The 25,504-nt window shown below is 55.7% G+C and overlaps 1 protein-coding gene across 16 annotated transcripts in view; it reads right to left on the minus strand.

Moving 5' to 3' along the window:
* CACNA1G (calcium voltage-gated channel subunit alpha1 G) overlaps positions 1 to 25,504 on the minus strand; it is a 67,013-nt gene that overhangs the window by 37,912 nt on the left and 3,597 nt on the right. For 14 of the 16 annotated variants that reach the window (XM_045376042.3, XM_005583711.5, XM_005583702.5 and 11 more), the window contains exons 2-9: positions 20,790 to 20,901; positions 20,470 to 20,603; positions 19,963 to 20,060; positions 17,726 to 17,885; positions 16,910 to 17,210; positions 16,651 to 16,743; positions 13,437 to 14,220; positions 11,191 to 11,567 (exon numbers count right to left, since the gene is read on the minus strand). In XM_045376042.3, coding sequence (XP_045231977.2) covers positions 11,191 to 11,567; positions 13,437 to 14,220; positions 16,651 to 16,743; positions 16,910 to 17,210; positions 17,726 to 17,885; positions 19,963 to 20,060; positions 20,470 to 20,603; positions 20,790 to 20,901 — 2,059 coding nt within the window. Of the gene's footprint in view, positions 1 to 11,190; positions 11,568 to 13,436; positions 14,221 to 16,650; positions 16,744 to 16,909; positions 17,211 to 17,725; positions 18,009 to 19,962; positions 20,061 to 20,469; positions 20,604 to 20,789; positions 20,902 to 25,504 lie in introns of those variants that run through there. The other 2 variants (XM_045376035.3, XM_065531344.2) reach the window with 2 other exon arrangements.

The following is a 25,504-nucleotide window of genomic DNA, read 5'->3' on the forward strand; positions in this document are numbered from 1 at the left end:
TTATCCAGGCAGCAAGTCTGGGAGTTCAGGGGAGAAAAGGTGAGGGGTGAACACACAGAGAAAGGGGAGAGAGGCAGCCCTTGAACGCCGGAGGGTTTGTGGAGTCTCCCCAGGCAAGGGCTTGGGTGGGGTGGCACAGGGTGGGGGGACCAGGAGCAACCTAAGCCTGGTTCTGGTTGAAGAAGGGAGGGGTGTGGCCAGGCAGAGGGCTGGGGAAGCAAGAAGAGATACGGTTGGCTCAATGGACCCCACTGTCCACCTGATGGATATCTGGACAAACTAGGTGTCTGGCCTGGAGGGCAGAGGCCAAGTCCATAGTAGGTGCTTAAAAAGTTTGGGTTAATGAAACAATCAAATGAGGCCCTCATTCCATCAGATACCTCTCCTTGCTTCTCACTGCCTCATCTGGCCAGCTGCCCAACCAAGCCCGCAGCCAGGCCTGGGGACAACCAAATGTATCCTAATCGCCTAGTTTGTGCGGCCAGCTTGGGTGGGAGGTGGAGAGACTCGGAACAAGGGGCTTCTGACTAGCAGGTGAGGGGCATTTGGGGGCCTCAGGGTCAGCAGCCACTCAGAGGGAGATAAGCTTTCAGACTGTACAAAGACAGGCCTGGGGGCAGAGCCAGGGCCAGCAGGCAAGCAGAGAGCCAGCTGTATAGAGGGGGAGCGGCTGTCGTGGGGGCCGGTATGGCATGGAGCCTGTTGCTCCAGCAGATCCCAAGTAAGTTGTTGCTCCATGGATTGTGAGTGGAGGCACTGCCACCTGACCTGGTTACCCAGGTCACACAGGGCCATTAAGTGTCTCCAGCGTGAGCACAGTACGGGAGGTGGGGCGGGGCCGGGATCAATGCACATAAAGCCCTGGGCTCAGACCCCACCTGCCCAAGTGGATCCCCTCTCTGTGCTTCCAAGTCCGGTCTGCCAGGGAGCAGGAGTCGGCGAACCCTCCTCCCTGTCACTCTGCCACTTGCTGTGTTTTCGGGCCTTGGATTAGATTAAAATGTACATGGACCACACAGGTATGATGTTTTACGGGTTCTCTGGCCCACCATGCACCTCCCCTCATGCCATTCACACAGTAGTCCTGCCATGCTAGTCTCAGAGGAGCAAAAGACGCCAAGAGATGGAGGGTGACCAGTTCAAAGTCACAGGGCAGGAAGAGCTGGGGTGGGGCCCAATCCCACATCCCTCTGACTCCTAGAATATTACACAGTCAGGATTCGGAACCAAGCCACGGTGATGGTAAGGGGCTTGTGAATCCAGACACATAGCGGACTGGATACACAACATGTCTTCTAATGTAGATAAAATTATATTCAAATCAACAGAGCTCTGGGAATAAAGACCAACTCAATGTGAAGACACAGCTGAGGTACACTTATAATGGGCAAATTTCATGGCATGTAAACCATACCCCCAAAAAGCTGCTAAAAATAAAAATTAATGAAATGTTCTTTTAAAAGTCATTGAAAACACACTAGCTTTTGATGTCACATATCTCAATCAGTGAATTCTAAAAGTCCAGCTGCTACTGTGTGTGGAGAAGGAGACTGTTCTCTTCACTCCCCAGTGTTATCGACAGGGCTCTCAGGAATCTGTACCGACGGCTCGTGGTCACGTGCACACCTCACTCTCCTGCACACCGCCGAGAGGCTCATGGAGAAGGATGATGCTGGGCTCCTGCGAGGCCTGCCGCCCCATAAGGCCTGCCTCATTGGCTCTTGTCAAGGGCGGTGCCAGCAAAGGCTGGAACCCCTCTCTTGCCCAGCCAAGTGGCTCCGGGCCTGGAGAAGCAGGGCAGCCTGATGCGGGTGGAAAGGGCCCTGCCTCGCTCTCTCTAGTCTCCCTGCAACACTAAGGGTCAATGAGTCGTCTCCTCCAGGTCCCCGGTATTCCCTCCAGTGAGCCACGGAAAAAAGAGCCCTCCTCCCCCAGATAGCCAGGTCTGTCCAAGTTACTAAATTGGAGGCTGGGAACGATCTGAAAATGCAGGATGAGGACACTGAGACACAATCTTAGCAACAAGGTTGCCCCAGGGACTGGAGCTGTAATTACGGTTGAAAAGGGGCAGGGGTGGAGCCAACATCTGCCAGTGCCCACCACAGGCCAACTAGGGTGAAGACCTCCTCCTGGGATTTCATTTCCTCCCTGCTCACAATGAAATGAGGGAGGGCTGTGAGCCTCCTAGACAGTCTGGGAAACTGAGGCTCCGAGGGGTGTGGTGCCTTGATGGAGGTCACACCGCCCTCCTGGAGAGGTGCATAGCCGGGTCCGTTGTGCCTTGCTCTACATCTCTGTCCTCAAGACCCTTTCCACAATGTCACCCCCACCATACACCCAGACATAGCACAGGCAGAGAGCACACAAACCCATCAGGCTGGAGCCAGCCTCCCCTCACTGGCCATCCCCAGCTGTGGAAGTCCCTTCCCAGGTCTAGCCTGCATCCTTCCTGCTGTTCACAGATGTCAAGGCCCAGTGGAGCTTTCTGTGAAATGAGGCCAGGCAGCCTGAGCTTATCCCACCCAGAGGCCCCAGGTCTCTTGTCTGTGCTGATGCAAATTGTAAATCTCCATCTCCCATCTCATAACACCTCCCCTCGGGCTGTCACCTTACAGCAGCGGTAAGCTGCTCAGTACTTCCCAGCACAAGGGCTCCCCAAGCCCCACAGCAGCTCCATCAACTAGCCCTAAGTGTGCCCTCTGCGTGCCGAACACTGGTGTTAGAAAGGTACCACCAACTCTGAGACTTTCTTCCTATGTGACCTTGGGCAAGTCCCTTTGCCTCTCAGATCCCCAGTGGCCTCTTCTGTTTTTTTGTTTTTTTTTTTTTTGAGACGGAGTCTTGCTCTGTGCCCCAGGCTGGAGTGCAGTGGCGCGATCCCGGCTCACTGCAAGCTCCGCCTCCCGGGTTCACGCCATTCTCCTGCCTCAGCCTCCCGAGTAGCTGGGACTACAGGCGCCCGCCACCTCGCCCAGCTAATTTTCTTGTATTTTTAGTAGAGACGGGGTTTCACCGTGTTAGCCAGGATGGTCTCGATCTCCTGACCTCGTGATCCGCCTGTCTCAGCCTCCCAAAGTGCTGGGATTACAGGCTTGAGCCACCGCGCCCGGCCACCTCTTCTGTTAAACAGGGTAACACTACCTCCTGGGAGGCTGCTCTACAGAAGAAAGGAGTGAAAGCCTGTGAGAAACCCCAGCCCAGGGCCAAGCTCACACATGGCCGGACCGATATCTGCAAGGCTGCAACTAAACACCACACTGGGGACAAAACCCAGGAGCCACAGAAGCTCAATCCTGGCTGAGGTCAGTGGGCCAGTGGGGAGGACAGCCCAGGAGGATGTCCACGGAGGTGTCCCCACCTGGGGGCAGCAAGGGAAGGGGTGTGCAGGGCACACTGCAGAACCAAGGATCAAGTGGTCTGCCCAGATCAAAGGGTGAGAGGGGCTGGTGGGAGACAAGGCTACAAGGTCAGCAGGCCAGGGGGAACAGCCTTCCTCTGCTCCCTGTCTCTGCCTATCACGCTGCCACTGAAGCCCTGGGTGGGTGGGAAGGGAGGGAGGAAATGTGCAAAGCAGTGTATTAAGAAGATTAATCTGGCTGCAGTGGTGGCAGCGTGTGGATGGCTTGGAAGGTAGAGACAGAAACCAATTAGGATACTGCAGCGGTCCAGGCAGGAGGCCTGAGAGTCAGCTCTGGCAGACAGTGATGTGCCTCTTGCAGGGAGGGCATGAGAGGCTGGACAGGCCTGGCCAGAGCTGAGCAGAGGCTTGGACCAGTCACTCCTGCTTTGCCCAAGCCCTACCCCAGCCAGCCGCCATCACCCCAGCTTCCATCTGCTCCACTGACCCTGAAATCTCTGCTCTTCCATTGAGACTCCTCGGCTTACCTCACCTCTGCTTTTGATGGGCCTTCCTGCTGCTCCCACCCACCCAGGACAGGGGCCCAGACAGGCTGCAGTGAGGCGGTGAGGGTCACTGGGTCAGTGGGAGGCAAGTCTTCAAGGAGGCGTGGGAAGTCAGAGAACACCTCGGTGGCAGGAGGTTTCCTGGAAATCTCACAGGCCTCATCATGTAGATCACGGTCCTGGTCTTTCCCAGCCCCCTGGAAGCTCTCCAGCTTGGATCCTCCCTCCTGCGCCCTCCTGCCCACTGGGCACACTGCTAGGTGTCATGGTGCCCCCAGGGCCTCCTAATCAGAGGCAATGCCAAAGAGAGGCTTTAGCTGCAGTCACTGCCTCTCTCCCCTCAGGGCAACATTCCTCAGAGTTCATTCTAAGCTTTTTCCCCTCACCAGCACCCCCACTCCCACCTCTCCGGCTGTCATTGGGGTGTAGGTGACATGATCTTTCCCAGCTCCCCAAAGCCCTCGAAAGTAAACACACAAGCTAACTAGGCACAGCACACTCACGGTGCCCACTCAGCTTCAAGACGGCTGGCCCAAGGCCCCTGCTACTTAAAATTCTGGAGCTGTAGCCAGGCGTGGTAGCAGGTGCCCATAGTTCCGCCTACTGAGGAGGCTGGGGCGGGAGGATCGCTTGAGTCCAGAAGTTCCAGGCTGTAGTGAGCCATGATCAAGCCACTGCGTTCCAGCCCAGGGGGCAGATCAAGATTCTATCTCTTAAAATAAATACATAATAAAATGCTGGAGCTGCAGCCCCTGTGCCTTGTCCACCTGGACAGCCTCTAGACCATGGTGGGCCCCAGCAGGCCACATAAAGGCTGCCCTTCTGACAAAGACTTTCAAGGGCTCCTGCCCTGCCCAGCCGCAGCCCAGGTAAGTGCCCTTGCCCTCCTCCTCTCCTCTGCGGCTCTGGAAGTGCTGAGTGTCGCTTGAGAGAGGCACGAACCTGTGCTGACTGGACAAGTGATTCCCTGCGGGTGGTGGCCCCATGGCTGTCTCATGCCTTTATTCACAGTCCCTGGTTCCTCCCTTCTTAGGTCTCCTCTCTCCCCCAGCAGCTGCTTCAAATCTTCTGGACTCTGCTCTACCCCCCACCTGGCCCCTCGTTGCAGGCTTATATGGGGGGGCTCCATGTCCCTCCTCCAAAGAGCTCTGTGTTGTGCACCCCACTGTCTCTCTTCCTCTCCTGGAAGGGAGCCAGTCGTTCCTCCACCTGCACTTTGATGCGCTCCCCCGCCCCACCCCACCCCCCAGGCTTCCCTGGGTCCTGGCCTATCAGTTATGCCTGCATCCATCACTTCTTCAATCTCCTTCTCCCTTGCCTAAAAGCAGAAAGCTTCTGTGGGACTCGAGACCCATTCAGTTCTGAACTCTGGGCCCCACAGCTCCAGCTCTGTCCAGGGACCCTCTTCCCAGCCCTCCTCTTAGTGGATGCCTCGGCAGCAGCTGAACCTAGACCGGCCCCTCCCGCTGCAAGCCCAGCCTCCCTTGGCTTCCCCGACCCTGAGCAACCACCTCCTCCCCCTCCCAGCGCTCCTTTCACGCCTCTCTTCCCTCAGGCCAGCATTCCTCAGAATTCAGTCTAAGCCTGCTCCCTCCACCAGCACCCCCACTCCTACCTCTCTGGCTGTCACTGGGGTGTAGACGACACTAAACAATCTCTCCAAGCTCCTGGCTTCTCATCCAGAGATCCAGAGCCTGCCTGATCTCCCTCCCAGGATGGCCCACAGCCATCTCAAACTCAGCGCATCCAAAACAAACCCTCTCACCTCCTCTCCCAAACCTGCTCCTTCCCGGGCGGCGCCATCATGATCAGGATTCTGCCTTAGAAACTTTGGGTTCTCTAGGATTCTTGCCCGCCCTTCATCCCTCCAGACACTAAGGTGCCCCGGCCCAGAGAACCTGCCAATGAAATTGCGTCCTATCCACACCCCCTTGTTCCCATAGCTATGGCCTTACTTGGGGCCCTCTTTGCCTCTGATCTGAACAACAGAAATAGCCTCCAGGCCCTCCCCCACCCAGCCTGCACCTATGGGAAGCACCGGCTTCCTTCAGCCCCGCTGGGCTAACATCAATCCCTGCTCAGACAACTCAGGGCCAGGGCAGGGAGGAAAACCTGACTGTCCTTCAGAGCATCCAGTGCCACCCTGTGCATGTGCCCTAATCTCTCCACCTAGATCTCTCCGCTCCTACCCACCCCTCCATCTCCCACCTCCCCCCACCTCCACCACCCAAGCCACTGTCAATTCCATTCATCTTTCGAGGCTCCGTTCAAAAGCCACCAACTTCGTGAAACCCTTCCAAAGGACAGCTGGGGTTGAGCAGCTCTCCTTTGTCCCCTGAAGCCTCTCTTGCGGCATTTGGCATAATCATCCATGAAACAGAATGACTTTTCCACCAGAACCTACATTTCTTGGGTGTTTCTGGCTCAGCTCTCAACCCCTGATATTCTAGTGTTCTATTCTAGTGTGCTGTGCACAGGATATGCTCCCCTTGTTTGTGGAACTGGGAGAGCATGGAGCCAGGGGATGCCTAAAAGAACGAGAGAACACCTTAGCAGACATCTCCAAAACAATGCCCCTCTCCCTCCCACACCAGATAGCCTTTGAATGTCTGGGGCCAGTCAGCTGTAAAGGATCATCCCCCAAAGCTCTGCTCGGTCCTCAGCCCCAGCTCTTCAGCCAGGGCTCCTCTATCTGGAGACCAAGGGACTGGCTGGGGTGGGAGGTGTCCATAAACCTTTGCCCTCAAAGGCCACATTTAGGGTGTCCATGCATGTGGGTATTTTCTGGGGAGAGGATCCCCAGCCTTCAGCAGAACTGAAAAGGAGTCTATGACCTCCTTCAAAGTTAATACTTAGCATATCTGGACCACCTCCCCCTGCCCCACCCCCAGCTTCTCTCGCCTTGAACAGCCAACCTCACTCACTTATAAATAGAAACCCTCTCTGGACATGTATCTGGAGTGACAGGACGGCCCCAGAGTGTGAGCAATGAGCAGAGTCATCACCTGCCCTGTCCTCTCTCAGCCTGCAAGGCCGTCTACCCTGGACTCTCCCCCTCCTCTCCCTGTCTACGGCCCAGGAGACCACTGGGCCACATGTAGCTCCCCTCTCCCCACATGCTATTGTCCCTCTTCTAGAACATGAGACGAGCACCTGTCCCCCACCCCACCATGACCCAGAGCCAGGAAGGAGATGTTAGGAAGCTCCTGTGTCTCCAAGGCCCACTCGTGCACTCTCCCCTCTTCCTGGAGAGGTCTGGCCCCAGTGCAGACCCAGGTGAGACACAGAGGAGAAGGCAACCTCTTTTCTGAGCTCTAACAGTCTGCTGGATATGGTCAGGATGGCTTGCAGGCACCTTGTATGCAACATGTCCCCCAGCCCACATCTGCTCAAGCCACATTGCTCCTACCCCAGGTAGAAACCTGGGTGTCATCCTTGCTGCCTCCTCTCAACCCACATTTCCAGCCGATTGAGTCCTGCAGATCCAGCTTCCAGCCAGCTCTCCCCAGCCCTCTGCTCTCCATTTCCAGGGATGAAGATGTAGTATGAACTGCCTGGACCACTGCAGGAGCCCTCATACTGTGCCCTACCCTCCACCTTCACTGGCTATGTCCTCCTCTTCCTTCAAACTCAGCCCAGAGGTCATCTCCTACATGGAGCCCTCCCTGAATTCCTTCTCTGGTCTGGGTTAAGGGCTCCTCCTCCATGCATCCCTCTCTGAGCATGTGCCACATCAAGTAAATATGACTGTTTACTTGTTGTGACCTCTTTAAAAAGAAGGACAGTGCCTTGAGCCCAGTGGTGTGCTGGAGCTGTTTCTCACTGGCTTGGGAGGACCAATTGTCCACGTCTCTTCCCAACCCCACATTCAGTGGAATCGTGTTGGTAGCTTAAAACCAGCTATGGTGGGAGCATTTACACCATGGAAATTGGCAAATGCTATAGATCAGGACTTCATTATTTTAGAAGGGCTGGTTGTTAAACATTTACCAGTAAATCACTGCTTAGGTCCAACTCCAGTGCAAAAGGACGAATTGGGAAAAGGTTCTCCATGTAGGCTGGCCCCATATCAGATCACACTTCAACATCAAGTCATTTTCTTGCTCTCTCCTCAGTCTCCTGGGTTCTTGTCCTCCTTACCAGCCCTCTGGACAAACCAATCCTGCCAGTTCTCCTCCAGCTGGTGGTTAAGGGGTGGAGGAAGCAGGAGAGAGCAGACAGCATGGGGCCAGCCCCGGGCAGAGCAGCGTATGACATATAGGTGCTTCCTCAGTCAGGAGGATGGTGGGGTAGCACAGGTTGGGGGGACAGGACAAGTGAATGAGGAGTCAGCCAGGGGATGGTGGGAGAGGACAGGGTCTGCAGAGGGCAGCGGTGATAGCCGGGAGGGAGGGCAGGGGCTCCTCTGGCGAAGCACCAGCAACACCCTCTCCAGGGCCCCCCCAATCTGATCGATTCCAGGATCAATGGACACAATTGCCTCATTAAGGGCACCGCAGGGAAGCCATGAGCCTCCTCTGTCAGCAGCTGCTCTCCCTCCACACAGCAGCACCTCACACAGCCAGCTCCAGGGGAGTCTCTGTCTCCCCATCCCACCCCATCTCTGTCCTCATTTGCATCTGGGACTCGGTCTCTGTCTTCAACTCCCTCTCTGTGTCTCTGTCTCCCCGTGTGTCTCTGTGGCACCATTTGTCTCTGTCTATCTCTGCTGTGGCTCATCTCTGCCTCCACATTCTTTATCCGCTGCCTGCGTGTCCCGTCCTCCTCCCCCGTCTCCATCTTGCCCTCTGTGCCTCTGTCTCGCCCGCATCAGCCTCCTCTGTCTCCCTCTGCGTGTCCATCCCCCCATGTGTCTCTGCCTCCCTCTCTGTGCCCACTCTGTGTTTCTGTCTCAGCCCCCCACATCTCCTCGCTGCCTTCCCTGGCAACCCCCCGCCCCCAGCATGCTCAGGCTCCGGGGCCCAGATGGCGGGACGTTCACGCCGCAGTGCCTGCAAGCACAGGGCCATGGCAGCTTCTGGGACTTCTTACTCTCTGCGCCCCTGAGCCCGCTGGGCAGCTGTCAGTCATCTGCCCAGCCTGCTGGGGACTCCCACTCACCCTCATGGGGCCCTCAGCAACCAGGTATGGGGACAAAACCCTCTCTGGAGCAGACACTGCTGCCACTGAGTGAGGCCTCCGCGCTGCTGAGGACTTAGGAGCCCTGGGCTGTCCCCACCCTTCCTCAGGAACCTGAGCAAGGAGATGGTGCAGGCAGCCCTGACTGATGGCTGCTGCCTCCTCTCCAAAGGGGCGTCCTTCTTCACGTTTAACTGAAAGCCCTCTTGCCGAGGCTTCATCTGCCCTGGGTCTGTGTGACTCAGCTTCTTCCCAGTGCAATCAAAACCTCCACCAGCAGCATCAGCTGGGCAGGGACTGCTGGGTGCATCCCCCAGGGGTAGGGAGAGGGCACTTGGGGAGGTGCCCCCTGAGGGAGGGGCACCTGACCATGGCCAGAAAAGGGGTGAGGGAAAGGAGCCTGAGTAATGGGAGGTTAGTGGCTGTCACCACCTGGGTCCTGGAAGCAGAAAATGCTGCCCACTCCCCACCACCACCAATCTGGCAGAGTGGAGCACCTCTCCCTGGGAGGCGAGCAGAGTGGGCATGTGCACACACAACCACACCCACGCAGCCCAGACACAACATGCCCATCGTGGTGTTATGCGCACCCACCCGCTGGCACTGCAGCCAGGGTCCCAGGCTCTTTCCACCTCATGGCTACTTGGAGGGGGCACTGTGGAGGCTAGAGGAAGGGACGCCAATGTGCGGTGATGGTGATGGGGAGGGGTGCACCTGGCCAGGTCAGGCAGTCTTGGGTAAAAGCTGGGTGCTCAAAATATTGCAGGTGCAGAGTTCATTGGGGTGGCGGGGGGCTTCGAATTCCCCAGAAAAGCGAACACCTCACAGTCTGCTCCAGACCTAGCTTGACCTGCGCCCCTCAGCCTCAACCCAGACCTCCCAGCATGCCTGTACCACCCTGCCTGTACCACCTGCTCGAGATGCCCCTTCCACAGAGTACTGTGCTGGTGTAGGAGCCACTCCACACCTCTGGTCTCCTCCACCTCTGCTCCTGATTGGGAGGGTGTGGAGGTGGGGAGGTGCATGACCTTCGTTCCAAACCAGGGAAGGTTGGGTTCTGAAGGCCCAGTGCCTCCCTGCTGCCCCAGGGAAGCCAGAACACCCAGGCGAGCAGAGCCTGGGCAGACCATGAACGGCAGCACCTGCTTGCTAGCCTCTCTCCTTTTCCAAGAATCAGCCACGGGGTGACCTGGAAGGCCAGACTTGGGGGAGGGGGAGCGACTTCTGGAAAGAACCCTGTGGAAGAGGGAGCCAAACCTAGTTGTGAGGACCCACGGTGCCTGCTTGGACCCCCAACAAGCATGCAGCCTCAGCTCATGGTGGGGGATCAGTGGGGTCCCCCAGGCTACCCTTTCTGTCTCTGCATAGCTCTAAGGGTTAGAAAAGCCTCCTCCCCCTCAGCCCAGATCCTACTGCTTGCAGCCATCAGCCCCACAAAACAAGCCTGCTTCCTCTTCCACATGACAGCCCTTCAAATATTTGAAGACAGCTTGCCTGTCCCTGCTGAGCCCTCTCTCCTCCTCACTAAACATCCCGGTTCTTAGAACGATTCCTCAAACGCGATGGTTTCAATCCCCTTGCCATGCTGGGCACTCTCATCCACCCTAAGCTGCCCTGGTTCACAGCATGGCTCCCAGACGGGAGGCCAGGAAGGACGGCCTCCCTCCCTGACCCCAACAGGCCTTCATTCCACACAGGCGCAGGCACCCACCCTCCCCTCTGCACCCCGTTCACATGGCCCCTCCTGCCTCCAATCAGTCACACCCAGACTTAGTGGGTCAGATGGATGCCAGGGAACCTCCAACACCCCCACTCCCCACTATACCTTCTCCAAAGACCCAAACCTCTCCCAGGGACGTGGCTCTCCCCACATGCTGACGCTCACCACTTGTTCACATCCTTCAAAGCCAGGCTCCTCTGAGAAGCCTTCCCGGGTAGAACATACCCTGTGGCCTGCCCAGGGTGACCTCCATACTCAGAGACTTTAAACATTCCCTCTAGAGAATCTCCATGCATTGCTCCATCACCCACCTCCCCTCCTCCCTGCCAGGCGGGCTAGCAGCACGGAGAGGAAGCAGAGCACAGGAGGAGGGGTGCGGAGGGAGGTAGAAGGCCCCAGCCCCAGACGAAAAGCAGCTGGCAGGAGCCCTGCCTCTGCCACACCCCTACCTGCTCATGGTATTCGATGCCCATGCTGAGTGTATTGACCAGGATGGCAATCATGATTCCCCGGCCAAAGTACTTGCTGTCCACAATCTTTCGGAAGGTGTCACAGATTAGCCTCCAGAAGGCCAGCACAGAGCTGGGCTCTGCATCTGGGCCCAGGCTCCGTTGCCGCCGGCTGTGGGGGTCCCGGAGGTCACTGTGCTGGGCATCCTGTGTGAACTCATAAACCGCCTCGCTGTCTGAGTCAGGCATTTCACGGTCGGCGAGCTCTACCTCCCCTGCCCCCGCCCGGGCACAGTAGGGGCAGCTGTCTGGACCAGAGGCTCCACTGTCTGCCTTCAAGCAAGGGCTGGAGATCTTGCAAGAGCTTTGGCAGGCACCTGGAACAGAAGAGTAGAGGTGAGAGGCTCCAGAGTCTCATACCTGGGGCTACCCTGCCCTTCAAGTAAGTGTAAAATGTGTCAGGGAGTCTGGGGTTGTTACAGTGATGGGGTGCCAGGCACTTAGTGGGCCAGGGGTGTAGAATGTCCTGCAAGGTGGGCAGTCTTGACCCACAAGATGCCCTGATGTCAATAGCACTTCATTGGCAGTCACTGCTGAGTGTCCTGGGGCTCAGAGAGGTGGTCTGGATGTCCTCTGAGATCCTGGACAGCTCCTATATCCTAGGCGACTTCAGCAAGGAGCCTCACTCCCCTTCCCCTTCCCCTTCCCAGAAGCCAGGCCTGCAAAACACTGCTCTGAGCAGCACTTTCCAAGGGATCCTTAAGACACGCCCACACACGTGCACTTGCACACACACCCACACCAGACACGTGCACCTGCACACGTGCTCCAGATGCACACACTTGTGTACACACTCATACGATTTGCACACCACCACATGGGCACACATACATGCACATACCAAAACATGTGTGCACAAACACATTCACACATGACACATGCAAGACACATGCACACATGTGCATGCACACACACCAAGGAAAGAGCTTCATATCGCACATGTACCTACACACATCAAGCACATGTGCCTACATATGCATATAAACATCAGACACACACATGCACACATGCATACACACACACTTGACCCCTTCACGGACATTGACACGTACATGCATACTAGATGCACTCATACACACACACTCAGGGACCTAGCCTGAGACATCAATGTCCCTTTAAATCCAGCTTTGCTCACAGAATATGAGAACCTCAGAGACTACCAGGTAAAGCATGGATGTGGAGGCCCCCAGCTGAGGGCCTGGCCCCGGGTGGGCTCTCAGCAACATTTCCCCCTTGACTGCATTCGCACACAGGAGGGAGTCAGTAAGCACCCACTGACAGTAATCATGGGCCCAGCCTTGCCTTTTACACAGGAGGAAATAAAATCGTGGGTGCATGTGACTGGCCCACGTCCCGTGGCAGGGTAGTGGAGGAGCTGGCATAGAAACCTTTCGCTCTGGGTTCTGTGATAGCACCTTCTGGTCCCAGCCCACATTCCCACGTAACATCCCCACGAATATCCCGCTGCTCCCCACGTGCCACATCCTTCCTGAAACACAGGCCGTGGGCTGCAGCTACAGTGAACCTGTCTGCTGGGGAGAGCCCGACGTCCCTATGTGTCTCACTGCCCCCACGACACTGGGAGTTTCACCCATCAGACAAGCAGCTCCCTGAACTGGGTCTCCCCGTGCGGAGGCAATGAGACTCAGGTTTAGCCAGTGGGGCATGAAGCTGGGCACAGTCACACACCATTTCCTCTCTGAGCCTCACAACGGGGAGTCCTGAGTGTGCGCCCCGAGTCCGCCCCTCACCAACAGCACAGCCTTGGGTGAGTCAAGCAACCTCTCCAAGCCTCCTGGTTCTCATCCACACAATGAGGATGCTAAGAAAGGCTATCACCTAATGGGTAGAGAGGATCCAATGGGATTTTGCCTGCAAAGCATGTGACAGGCACACAGCCATTGCATTGTGCAACAGTTGCTAGACATTATTGCAAACAGCACGAAGCAGGTGCTTATTACATGATAGTTACTGCTATTACGATGTAGGAATTATGATTTCCACTTTAGCAGATGAGAAAATTCAAGCTCAAAGCAGGGATGTGGCTGGTTGAAGGTGCCTAAGCAATGAGAGGCAGCATGAGAATATGAGCCCTGGTCCCTCTGACTCCAGACCCCTAGTCCCCTCTGGGACGCCACCTGATTCCCAGACAAGGGCACCCACACACCTCCCCCAGGAGCTGTCACCTGTACTCTGTGTCTCCAGCAGCTTGTGCATGGAGCTGTAGGGCCCAGGTGGGATGTTGAGGCTGGTGAGGGTTGTGGGCCCAGAGCTGGCAGCCACCTCTACTAGTGCCTTCTCTTTCAGCGTCTCCGGTGGAGGGCTGGTGTGCACGGTGGGATACACCTTCCCGCTGCCCACAGTCCTGCCGGATGCCTCAGATGGGGACCTGGGAGGGGGTGCCTGGCAGCGGACTGGCTCTAAGTGGCAGTCGGCATGGTAGAAGCTGTGCACAGACTCTGCGCCACCTGGGGGGCCCCCGGAGAGGGCAGGCGTCGAGGGTGGTGGCAGCATGAGCCGGCGGGACCCATTGGCATCCCTGTCCTGGATCTCTGGGCTGGCCCGGGGGACCCTGAGCGTTCCATTGCCCAGGTGGTAGTGGTGGTGATGGTGGTGGTGGTGGTGCACCAGGTGGTGGACGGACAGGCGGCGGTGAGAGCGAGAGCAGCTGCTGCTGGGCTGGGTCTCCTGGCCCCCAAGGGGTGCTGGGCTGCTGAGCAGCCCAGCCCGCACACCTGCTGCCCGAGAGACCTGAGCCAGCCTGCGGGCTGCCTTACGAAGGATGTACACCAGGTACTTGAGCAGCTCCTCATAGCAGCTGCCGGGCTCAGAGAAGCTAGCCAGGGTGCTGGCGTTGGACAGGAACCGCACACGCTGCTCCCGCATCAGCTGGCTTTCCCTCTGCTTGGTCTCTGAGAACTGCGTGGCAATCACCACCAGGCACAGGTTGATCATGAAGAAGGAGCCCACCTGTAGGGGTGGGGACAGGAAGAGGAGACGTCCTGAAGAAAAGTGAATCACAATGCCAGCCACCACATACAGAGGAATTCCTATGCGCTAGGCGCCACGCTCAGTTATTTTCCAAGCATTATCTCATTTTATTTTTAAGACAGCCTCAGGAGGTGATGCTGTTGTAATCTCCATCAGACAGGTAAGGAAACCGAGGCCCAGAGAGGTCAAAGCATTTGCCCAAGATCACTCAGCTAATTCAGAGCAAGGCTAAGACTGGAACTAAGCTCTATGAAATTCCAAGATGTTGCTATCGAACATGGTGTTATCCTGCAATCTCTCAAATTCCCTGTCCCTAAACACGCACACCTGCAGAGACGCAGCACCCTTCTGCAATTTCCATTAGGAGTAGCAAATGCTGTGGAAATGAATGCAATATTAGGGACACGGGGTTTTCAAATTATATTGAGCCTTGAGATCTTGGCGAAAACATCATTTACAAGACTCCTACTTCTAGCCCCAATTCTAGCTGTGTGACTTTGGGAGAGACCCTTAGCAATGGGACCACGTATCCTCATCTGAAAACAGGGACCATTGGCCTCATCTGTCCCCATTTTCCCTGTGCCCCCCTCCCTCAGATGGGGGAGGGGTTGAACCCTTGACCCTACAGACTAGTCAAGCTGCCACCTGACTTGCTCACACTCCCCCAGTCCCCATATCCATGCCTCAGTTTCCCAGAACTCTGGAACGGCCATTGCTTGGATAACAATCCCGAATGAAGGAAATGAATATTTATGGTGACAAAGCAGATTTTTTTTTTCTAGATCGTGTCCTAGTAATTATGATAATTAGCTTCACTAGTGTGATTCCAGAGAGCTGTTAGGAAAGATTTTTCAGGGGGTGTGTGGGAGGGTGGAAACTAGGCCCCTTATCTCCCTGTCTGCTTCCTTCCCCCTCTACCAAGCCCACGAGGGAAAGGGAGTGGGGTGGGGGGGGCCACATGGTGAGAAGACCCCACTTCCCTGAAGCACTGGCCTCGCCCCTTGAGGTGGTGGCCAGGGATGGGAACGGGCCTCCAGCCAGGCTTCGCCCCAAGCCTGCCCACTCTTCCGCACCAGGGGAAGTTACGCAGGCAGGAGGGGGTGGCCTTGGGGACTTGCTCTTTCTCAGGGCCTACCCTCTGTCTCTCACTCACCAGGAGCTGCCTCATTTTGTGTTCTTCTCTCTCTGGAGCTAGTCCTAGGTCCTGAGTAGATCTTAATCTTTCTTAATCTCTTTCTCTCAATATCTGTCCCTCTGTCTGGCTCTGTCGTTGGCCTCTTGGTGACATGGAAGAAAGGCTGAATGTGGAGTCGTTAGCCTGGGACTGAATTCTTAGCCCCAGCCACTTACTTTCTGTGTGATTTTGGCCCAGTGACCCACCCTCTGGGGTGCCAAGTTCTCATTTAAGAGATGGGGACCACAATCCCTACCCTGGCACCTCACAGGGGACGACGAGGATTAAACAGGCAGCAGATGTTACAGCATACGTCAGCAGTGATGCCCCACTCTTGGAGATTAATACACAGCATAGGCAAAGCGCCTGGTAGGGTCAGATAAATGAGGAAACGTCGGTTTCCTCATCTGTAAAATGGAGAGGATTACGGTGAGGATTAAATGCACCAGCACATTGAAAGTGCTTAGATCAGGGGCTGGTGCATAGTAAGTGCTCAATAAATATTGGCTCAAAGTGGTAGCGATGAAGTTATTAACTATGAATGGTAGTGATTAAAACTATTAAATATTGCTGCTTTTGCCTCCGTCTTCTGCCTTCCTAAAGTCTTGCAATTTCTGAACTGGCAGGAATAAGAGATCAGGCAGCATTTAACACCAATTGATCACTGATCAGAACTTTGGGTGGAATAATTCTTTATTTGCAAGCATTTCAGGATGTTTAACTTCTCTCCCCTCCCCCAGTAACAAGTTGCCAATTGCACTCCCCTTGTCCTTATGAAAAACAGAACTCTGCGAACATGCTAAAAAAAAACCACTGGATTCATTCAAAGGGATGAATTGAATGATATGCGAGTTATGTCTCAATAAAGCTATTAAAAAAAATCAAAACCAGAATCACCCTTTCCCATTCCCAAGTGCCCTCTAGGGGAGGTGATATCATCTCAGGGTGAGAACCATCCATTTCACCCATGAAGAAACAGAGGTCCAGAGCAGTGCTGGGGGCCTCAAGAGGAATGACTTGCCTAAGGTTCCAGTAGCAGTAAGTCCCTTCTTGACCTTGGATTTCTTCCTGACTCCGCATCTGGTGTCCCTCCTACTACATGACAGATACCCTCTGTACAGGACTTGCCCTGAGAGCTGAAAACTTCAGACAGAACAAACTATCCCCTCTCTGGACTGCTCCCACGGGTGTCCCCAGGATCGCCCATCCCCACAGGGATCTGAGGAGTCACTCACGATGATGAGGAGGATGAAGTAGATGAAATTGTAGAAGGAATGAGCATCCATCACAAAGTACATGATGTCGACCCAGCCCTCCAGTGTGATGACCTAGGGGGTGCAGAGGGGCAGGCTGACTACGGGCCCACCAAATCCTCCTCCAGTCTCCTCCAGAGGCCTTAACCCCCACCCCAACCCTGAGAGCGACCACTCCGATCCTGGGCTGTGTCCTGGGGCTGGTGTTCTGGGGAATCTCCCGGGGCCCAGGCTGCCCCACCTGGAAGATGGCGATCCAGGCATAGCCAATGTTGTCAAAGTTGATGGCGCCCTTGAAGGGGTTGTGCTCCCCCGCTGAGCAGTTGGTGTAGTACTGGTTCCAGTTGACACAGGTGGTATTGCTGGAGCTGTTGTAGGCCTCATAGTCCAGACCACAAGGTGGGCCACCGCCCCCCTCCCCACGCAACGTGGGCACGCTTCTGCAGGACCGCATGCCGTTCTCGCGTGGCTGGGAGCAGATGAAGGGGCTCTCATCCTCATTCTCTGTCTGGTAATAGCGCTCCAGGTCCACGCTTAGGGGGCTGCAGGATGGGAAGGGGAACAGGGGTGAGGCTGGGGAGTGGGCTCTCCAGGGAGAGGGCCCAGGAAGAGAGATGGCATGAGTGCTCAAGGCACACAGGGTAAGCAGGGCAGAACCAAGAATGGGGAAGGGACTGGGCAGGGCAGGGATTTGTGGACACCAGGAGCATGAGGCCTGAGTGGGGAGACTCCAGACTTAGGATGTTGGAAGGTCACATACTAGAATAGTGGTTTTCAAATTTTGCTGCACATTAGGATCACTGGAGGGGTTTAAAAAATCTCTGCATCCAAGCTGAGCCCCAGACCAACGAAATCAGAATCTCTGGAGGTGGCACCCAGGCATCAGTACTTTTTAAAACTCCCCAGGTGGTTCCAATGGGCAGCCAAGTTCGAGAACCAGATATGTCTCAGATGTTAGAACAGATATGTCGGTAGCAACCAGAAGTGAGGAACTGGTGGGGGGTGCCCCAGCCCCACAACCACTCCCAGGTCCTCCCGGACCCTGTCCACCACTCACAGGCTAAAATTCTCAGGTAGGAAGCATCGATTCCGAAGCAGCCCTGCCCACAGCTGGACGCCGACGATGCCAAAGATGAAGAAGACGAAGAAGCAGAGCAGCAGGACGTTGCCCAGCATGGGCAGTGTGTCCAGCAACAACGTGACAAGGATGCGCATGCCTGTGGGGGCAGAAGCCACGCTGGGGACACCAGGCTGGCCGGGCTAGGCTGACTGCCACGGCCCGGCAGCACTCCTGGAGGGGCCCCACCAGGGACTCTGAGGCTGAGACGGCCCGGCTCAAGCTGGAGGGGAGACCAACAGACACCTCTGACTCCCCAGATAGCCTCTGCAGCCCCTTACCCCGACCCACTTCCCCTTGTGGCTTGCCCATAGTAATCTGCACAGTACCACTGACAGTGAGCTAGGGAAATTGTGGCCCCTCCTAACTCTCCCAACATCATCACATGTGGATAATGTCACTCCCAATTTACAGATGAGAAGTCTGAAGCTCAGAGGAATGACTTGACTCACCCAGTATCACACAGCTGCTAAGTGTAGATGCCGGAACTTGAACCCAGGCTTTGGGCTTCTGAATCCCTCTCCAACACACACCCACACCCGCACACACTCACACGCACACTCCCTACCTACTTCCTTCTCTCAACAGGCACAGTCACTTGATCTTTCTAATATCACCACCAGAGTCATTAGGGAAACTGAGGCAGCGAACTCCAGGAGGAATGACAGTGGGCAGGAATCTCATTTTGAGAGCCAGCTCCTAGGCTGGGGCCAAGATGCCCTGTGCGTCACTACGGCTCTGAGCCCCGCTGCCCTGAATCTATTCCCTGCGTGGTCCAGATCCCCAAATTAGGACCTGAAGAGACACAATACTGTCTTCTCAGAAGTCCATCAATTTACAACCCCCTCCACAGGGAAAGCCACTAAACCCCCTCCTCAAAAGCCCTATTAGGGTTACTGCCCTCTCACTGCATTCCAGGTCTAGAACCCAATCGGCCCAAATGGTCTGAACCAGCCCCCAGTTTGCCAAGCCCTCATCAAGCAGACAGATCTCTAATGGCTGGCTTCACCCCCAGAGTGCCATCTATGGCCCCCTGCCCCCTCCAGGGCAAAAGCTGCTAAGCAGCAGCTAATTAACCCTCTTGGTGACTGCAGCGCCCAGCCCCGCCCCTGCCAGCCCAGTCTTCTCACTCCCTCCCCCTCCTCCCACCCCATCCCCCTTCAGCTTCTCTGTGCTCCAACTGAGATCAATTCCTCAGGGTTTGTATTAAGGGAATTACACCGGTGGTTAGACAGAGGCCTATAAATCTGCCAGCCATCACCTGGGGCGGGAGAGGAGGCAAGGCATGCCCCTCTTCTGGAGCTCCTGTTAACACCAACACACCCCGAGCCCCAGAGGACACATTCAACAGCTCTGCCCTCCCAGGGGCAGCAGCAACATCACACTCACACACACACACACACACACACACACACACACACACACACAGAGCGCAGGGGGCTGCTGCATCAGGTACACAACCAGGCACTGAGCCCCAGAAACATGCATTCCCCGCCAACCACCCCACTCCTAGGACCACAGCAGGGACCATCTGCAGCTTGTGTAGGTTGGGGAGTTGCAAAGGGGCCTGAGCAAACGGAGGGGGCAGGATGTAGGGGGAACCAGAGCTGCCAAAGCCTGGCTGGCTCCAGAAACCAATGCAGTTTAATTTAGATAATGGGCCCGGCAGTTGCTGCAACGGGTTGGAAGGCGGTGGGAAGGAGGAAGGGGACAGAGGTGGAGGGTGAGACATGGAGTGGCCTTGTCTTGAGAGAAGTCATGTTCAGCGTGGCCAGCATGTCTCACCAGCAAGAACCAGATTGTATGAGAGGCTGTTCTGGCTAGAAAAGGCCATCAGCACCTTGCATCCACTCCTTGCCTGTCAGCCTCTCCAGTCCCCACACCTCTATCCTCCCAGGGGGAGTGGTCATCTAGCTGAAGGGAAAGGGTCATCTGAGATGTTTCTGAGACTCTGACCTAAAGCCAGGCTAAAATGAGGCGGGGTCTTCCCAGGTAACTCCCATAGTGCCACAGTCAGAGTTCCATTTTGTTCCAGCAACCCCAGCTCCCCGCTGAGCCCTTCTCTGACGGGGCCTGTGAGGGGTCAGGTGAGGACACAGTGGTACAGGTGGGGTCTGAGATTTCCACATTTCCTCCTGGGGCTCTCTTCAGGGGCTGAGGGCTGAGGGGTCACTCACTGGGCACCCGGTTAATGGCCCTGAGCGGTCGCAGCACACGGACTGTCCTGACAGCTGAGAAGCTGACGTTCTGCAGGTCCAGCGAGTACTCCAACATCCTGCAGGGAGGGGCCCAAAGGGAGGCCCTTTGAGTCTGAGGCCACAGTGGGGTCAAAAGAGGTCAATGAGGAATCCTGCTTTAAGGGCAGCAGGACGACCTCTGAGTCCTTTTTCTCCTTCACCAAGGGACTGTGAAGATCCGGCTCTCTGTCTGGGGGGCAAGGCTACCCCCGAGACAAGGACAGACTGCCCATCAGAGAAGGGGGCAGAATTAGGAAGAGGGCCTCAAAATTTAGAATATAGGCTACAGTGCTAGAGGCAGGGCAGCCTCAGATCCTCAGGAGACAGCCCAGGGAGAAAGTGGTGCTGTAACTGGGCTGGAGCTGGGAGGTCAAAGGCCCAGAGCCCTGAACCTGGGGAAGGGACCGATCTGATCCATTGCTTTCCCACCCCAGCCCAGGCCCTCACCCTGCAATGACGATGAAAAAGTCAAGCCGGTTCCAAGTGTCTCCCAGGTAACACTTTTTCCCAAAGATGCCCAAGGCCACCATCTTCACCACCATCTCCACGGCGAAGAAGGCAAAGATGAAGTCATCAAAGGCCTAATGTGGGGACAAGAGGTGGCTGAAACTGAGAAGTGGGTGAGGGAATACCCTTTAGTCCCACCCTAGCCCCCACCAGTTGGGTCAGGGCCTCTTGCAGAGGAGTAAGGGGCATTAAGATTAGGAGGGGCCACCCCCCAACACACACACACACACACACACACACACACACACACACACACTCACCTGCAGGATCCGGCAGCGCTGGGAGTCACAGGCGATGTCCTCGCACGGCCGGAACATGCCCAGGGTCACGCAGTTGAGAAGGATGACCAACATGCTGATACGCTCAAACCAGGTACGGGCAGTCAAGGAAACAGCTGGCCAAGGCTGGAGCTGAGGCCAGCCCCCTGCCCTGCCCTAACACCTCCTCCTCGTTTACCTCCTAGCTCCATCTGAGGCTAAGCAGGTGTGGTGCCAGGGACCTGACCTACACGTCAGACCGGCCCCCGGCCCCAGGCTCCCCATCAGAGAAGGGGAATCCCACCTTGGTCATCTCACCTCTCTGGACCCAGCTTCCTCATCTCTAAAGGAAGACAAGCCACAAATACCCTGACTATTTGCACAAGTCTTTTGGGGAATAAATCGATCATGCCTGTGGAAATGCCAGACACCATGAGTTTGCTGCAGAATCTGAATCCTATTCTCCCTACCTCACAGGGTAGATGTGAGAAGCAAATGAGATACTGTATATGAATGTGTTATACAAACCTAAAGTCGGATTATGCCTGCCTTACAGTTTACCAAGCACTTTCACACAATGCCACAGTTGATGCTCACAACAGCCCTCTGAAGTATCCGGGATGGATCATTTTATTCTCCAGAACTCAAGGAAGTTGAGGCCCAGGAATGCCAAAGTCATATGCTGAAGGTCACCCGAGAAGCCAGGATGAGACAGTGGTTTCCAAGCTCCTGATCTATGATAGTTTCCTCTGTACACCATAGCTGCTCAGGCAGGCAGAACTGCCTGTCATGACCGCCCTGGCACTAGGTGGAAGGTAGACGTCCACAGCTGCAGTCCCCCTTGCTACAGCACCAGAGCCCGGGCTCCCTCTTCCACCACCAGCCTCCCAACCTCTCAACACCCTCAAATGACCACTAGGCACATTCACACATTTAAATATTGAGGACCCATTATGTGTCAGGCACCATGCCAGGCATAGCTCCCAAGCCATGCAGAGTGGACAATGTCTACCCCCTTCCCCAAGAGGCCATTGCCACCATCACACCTGCTTGTGGCTTCCAGCGCAGACTAGCCAAAACAGCAAGTGGGATAGAGGGGTTCTTTCTAAACCCTGGGTCTTTCCACACAGTGGATTCTATGGAGTGACTCATTTCCAGCCCATCAGCAGGAGAATGTACAAAACGGCCTCCGGACCTTAGACGGTTCCAGGCACTGGACTCGCAGTTAAATGACCAAAGTATCCTATTTTCTTTAAGGAAAATATGAGAAGGGTGGGGAAGAGTAAAGACGCTAGAAAAGATCAGAGAGCAGGAGATTGGGGAAAGGAGACCAGAGACCCCCCAGGGGAATGGGGATGGGGGAGGTATTGTGGCAGCTCCTGGCGTGACCCACCAAGTCAGACTGTGTAGGGCCCAGAGCAGGTGGAATCTTGCTTCTGGAATGAGAAGGCTTCGGCCAGGCACGAACAGGCCAGCAGGAATGTTCAGGAACCTATGGACCTTCCTCCCAGCTGGTCCCAGCCACAGGCCATCTCTTCTGACTCCCAAGCCACATGCCCTCCCCTACAGCCCATGACTCCCTCAAACCCCTGACAGCCCTCCCCCTTCTCTTCTCCACCACCCAGGCAGGCCCCTTTCCCCTAGACTCACATCCCTGCTCGCCACCTGTCTGTGGTACCGAGAGTCCTAAGGCACTGCGGTTTCCCTAACCCCCACCTCCTTACAAGAATAAGAGGGTTTTTTTGTTTTTTAAAAAAGTTCTAGGTTTTTGGGGGCAAGTAGATGGGAGGGAGGAAATAAAAAGTGCTCTGTTTCCATGAAATTGTTTTTCTGAGTGGAGCCAGAGTGCAGTGGATCTCTCCCCAGAATGGGGGTCAGCCAGGGGTCACCCTGGAAAAAGGGGGACAGGAAGGGAGCCATCATTTGGAAAGGGAAAGACCCCATTACCCTCAAGAACTGGTCTGCTTTCCCCATGCAGGTCCCCTCCTCTCCTCTGCAGGGAAAGGGGGGTCTGGAAGGAGCCCATGTGAGCGAATGTCTCTATGTGGAGGGGCAGATCTCTGAGGAAGAGGGGCTCCCAGGACATCTAATTGGACCCCTCTAATGGCACAGTTCCACCATATTAGTCATCTGTGCACTTGTCAACCTCCCCTGCTGAGCTGGGGCTCCTGACAGGCAGGGGCATTCCAATACGTCTTTATATCCCCTACAGAGCTTCCTGTAGTGCCTGGCATGGAGCAGATGATCCATACCTGGGAAGACTGAACGAATGAATGAATGAATCAACCAATCAATCAATCTCTTTGCCTAGAAGCCAGATGTGTCTCCCCATTCAGGTTTTCCTGCCTTGCTTCCCTTGATAGAGGTGAACTGCTTATAACTGTGGAGGAAGGTACAGAAGTGACCTCCACAGAGGAGCTGCCACTCTTTCTGTCCCCACCTTACTCAGGCTCAGACTGGAGGCCTCTTACAGGCAGAGTGTGCCCCCAGATAACCTCATGAACAGCTCTGGACCATGGCAGCCCCTTCTTAAGGGTCCCTTGGCAATTCAGCCTACTTCCAGGTAACATCCTGCCCACCCTGTACAGCTCTCTTTCCACGACAGGTAAGCATAAACGGACAGGGAAGAGACCAAGGTACATGACAATTTGGGACAATCTGAATAGAGGAATAATTAACGGGGGAGGGGGTCTTTCACCCTTCTCAGATAGGGCTCGTTTCCTTGGGAACCTGGCAGTATGTCACTGTGTGATGTTCTTCTGTTGCCATAACGACAGGAGGATGTGTCACCAGGTGGTGTGGATTTGTTGTCATGGTAATTAAAGAGACCCCTCTCACATGATCTCCCTTTACTGAGGCTGTTATCTTGTCCTTATGCAGGGGAGGAGAATCAGGGAGACCCACAGGTTATCAGGTTGGGGGGAACCATGTGACAGATCCCCATGGTAACCAAGGGAACGGGGGACACTGGTTGCCATAGTGACTATGAGAGACCTGTGCAGTCACATGTCTACTGTTGCTATGGTGACTGTCCGGGCTGGAGTGGATCCCAAAGAGGGGGTAGGAGAGGGGAGGATCTTTCTTCTCCCCACAACCCACCATCAAAAGCAGAGAAAAAGGAAACGGCAGAGAGAGGAACCCCACTTCCATCCCTCCTCCTTTCCTCCCTCGTGGGAGAGAGAACTAGAGCATGTTATCTCCACAAATGAGTCCTCTCTGTGGGGCTTTATCTAGATAGAGCCGTTGCTTAGCCTGGCAGCCACAAGGGTGAGCAAAGCAGGGAGAGGAGGGGGGTGGCCGGGACACCTCTAGGGGCACAGGGGCTCTGAGCATGAGCTGAAAGGGAAGCAGGCCCTCCAGTTGCCCCATTCCCACCCAGGAGACTGGAAATGTGAGACTAAGGAACAGTGAGGAGAAAATGGGCCTGGACCCAGGAGTCCTGGCATTCTAGTGAGGAGGTAGCGGGCTAGGTCCTTGCCTCACCCATCCCACAGAGAGGCTGGTGTCTATCGGATTCGGCAACCCCTAAGGGTAACAGGGGATGTAGGGGCTCCGCCCTGCTCCAAAGCTCAAAGGGGGATTCCCCCAGCAGAACCCCCCCCATTCCTACAAGCCCATTTCCCTGTGGTTCCCCCCCACCACGCTTCAGTGTGTGGGTGTAGGGGGAGAGAGGCTTCCAGCTGAACTGAAAACTGAAGCTCACAGAAAGGCAGCCGGCTCCACCCAGAGACAGAGCCATGAGACACAGAGACACAAGAGAGGCGGCCCGCTGGAATCTTTGGGAGGGGAAATAGGCCAGAAATCTGATTCAAACGTCTGTGACTCTGTGTGTGTGTGTGTCTGTGTGTGTGTGCGCGCGCGCGTGCGCATGTCTCCGTGTGAGCAGTTGTGTCTGTCGCCATCCTGGCTGAGGCAGGCAGGGCGGGGTGAGTGCTGGGCGGGAGCAGGCGAGGGTGAGGGGGGGCTGTGTGGTGGGGGTAATCCCAGGAATGGTTCCAACTGGCACTACGGGTGATGGGGAGTCCCCCAACAGAGCAGCGGAGCGGAGCGGGTGGGAATGAGTGTGTGTGTGACCCAGAAGGAAAGTGGGCCTGGGGCAGAAAGCATGCCAAGGGGTGATTTGGCCCCCCTCAATCCCATTCAATTCTACTGCCCCAGCCCTTCTCCCCAGAATCTCCTCTGGCGAGCTTAGGGTTTGGAAATTAAATTGGAGGAAGGAATTGATGAAGAGACAGAAAGAACACTCCCCCCACCATTTCCTCTGAGGACAGAAATGGAGAATTCTCCCTAGGTAAGAGAAATAGGCAGACTTGGGGCACTGGGACAGTGTGGCAAGGAAGGCTCCAGAAACTCCTGTTCCCCCACCCCTCTAGAGGGACACACTCAGACACACAGAGTGACGCACAGGCACTCACTCACACTCACTTCTGGAAGCCATTAGGGCTCCTGCCGTTCAGGCCTCCCCCCCTCCTCCCCCAACTCCTGGCAGGCTCCCCTCTCCCCCTCTGGCCCCCCTCCCACTCCCCCTCTCTCAGCATCCCAAATGCCAGCCTGTGATTTCCAAATGAGAAAAAGCTGTGCTGGGCTCTGAGCTTGGAGAAACTCCTACACAAACTTCCAGATGTGACACAACAGCCAGAGAGGGAATGCGGAGGAACTCCTCCCCGAGAGGGGAGCGCACTCCCTCACACTCGCAGGAACACATATTGGAAAGGCCA

The sequence above is a fragment of the Macaca fascicularis genome, chromosome 16 (genome assembly GCF_037993035.2).
Source record: "Macaca fascicularis isolate 582-1 chromosome 16, T2T-MFA8v1.1".
Taxonomy (NCBI): Eukaryota; Metazoa; Chordata; class Mammalia; order Primates; family Cercopithecidae; genus Macaca; species Macaca fascicularis.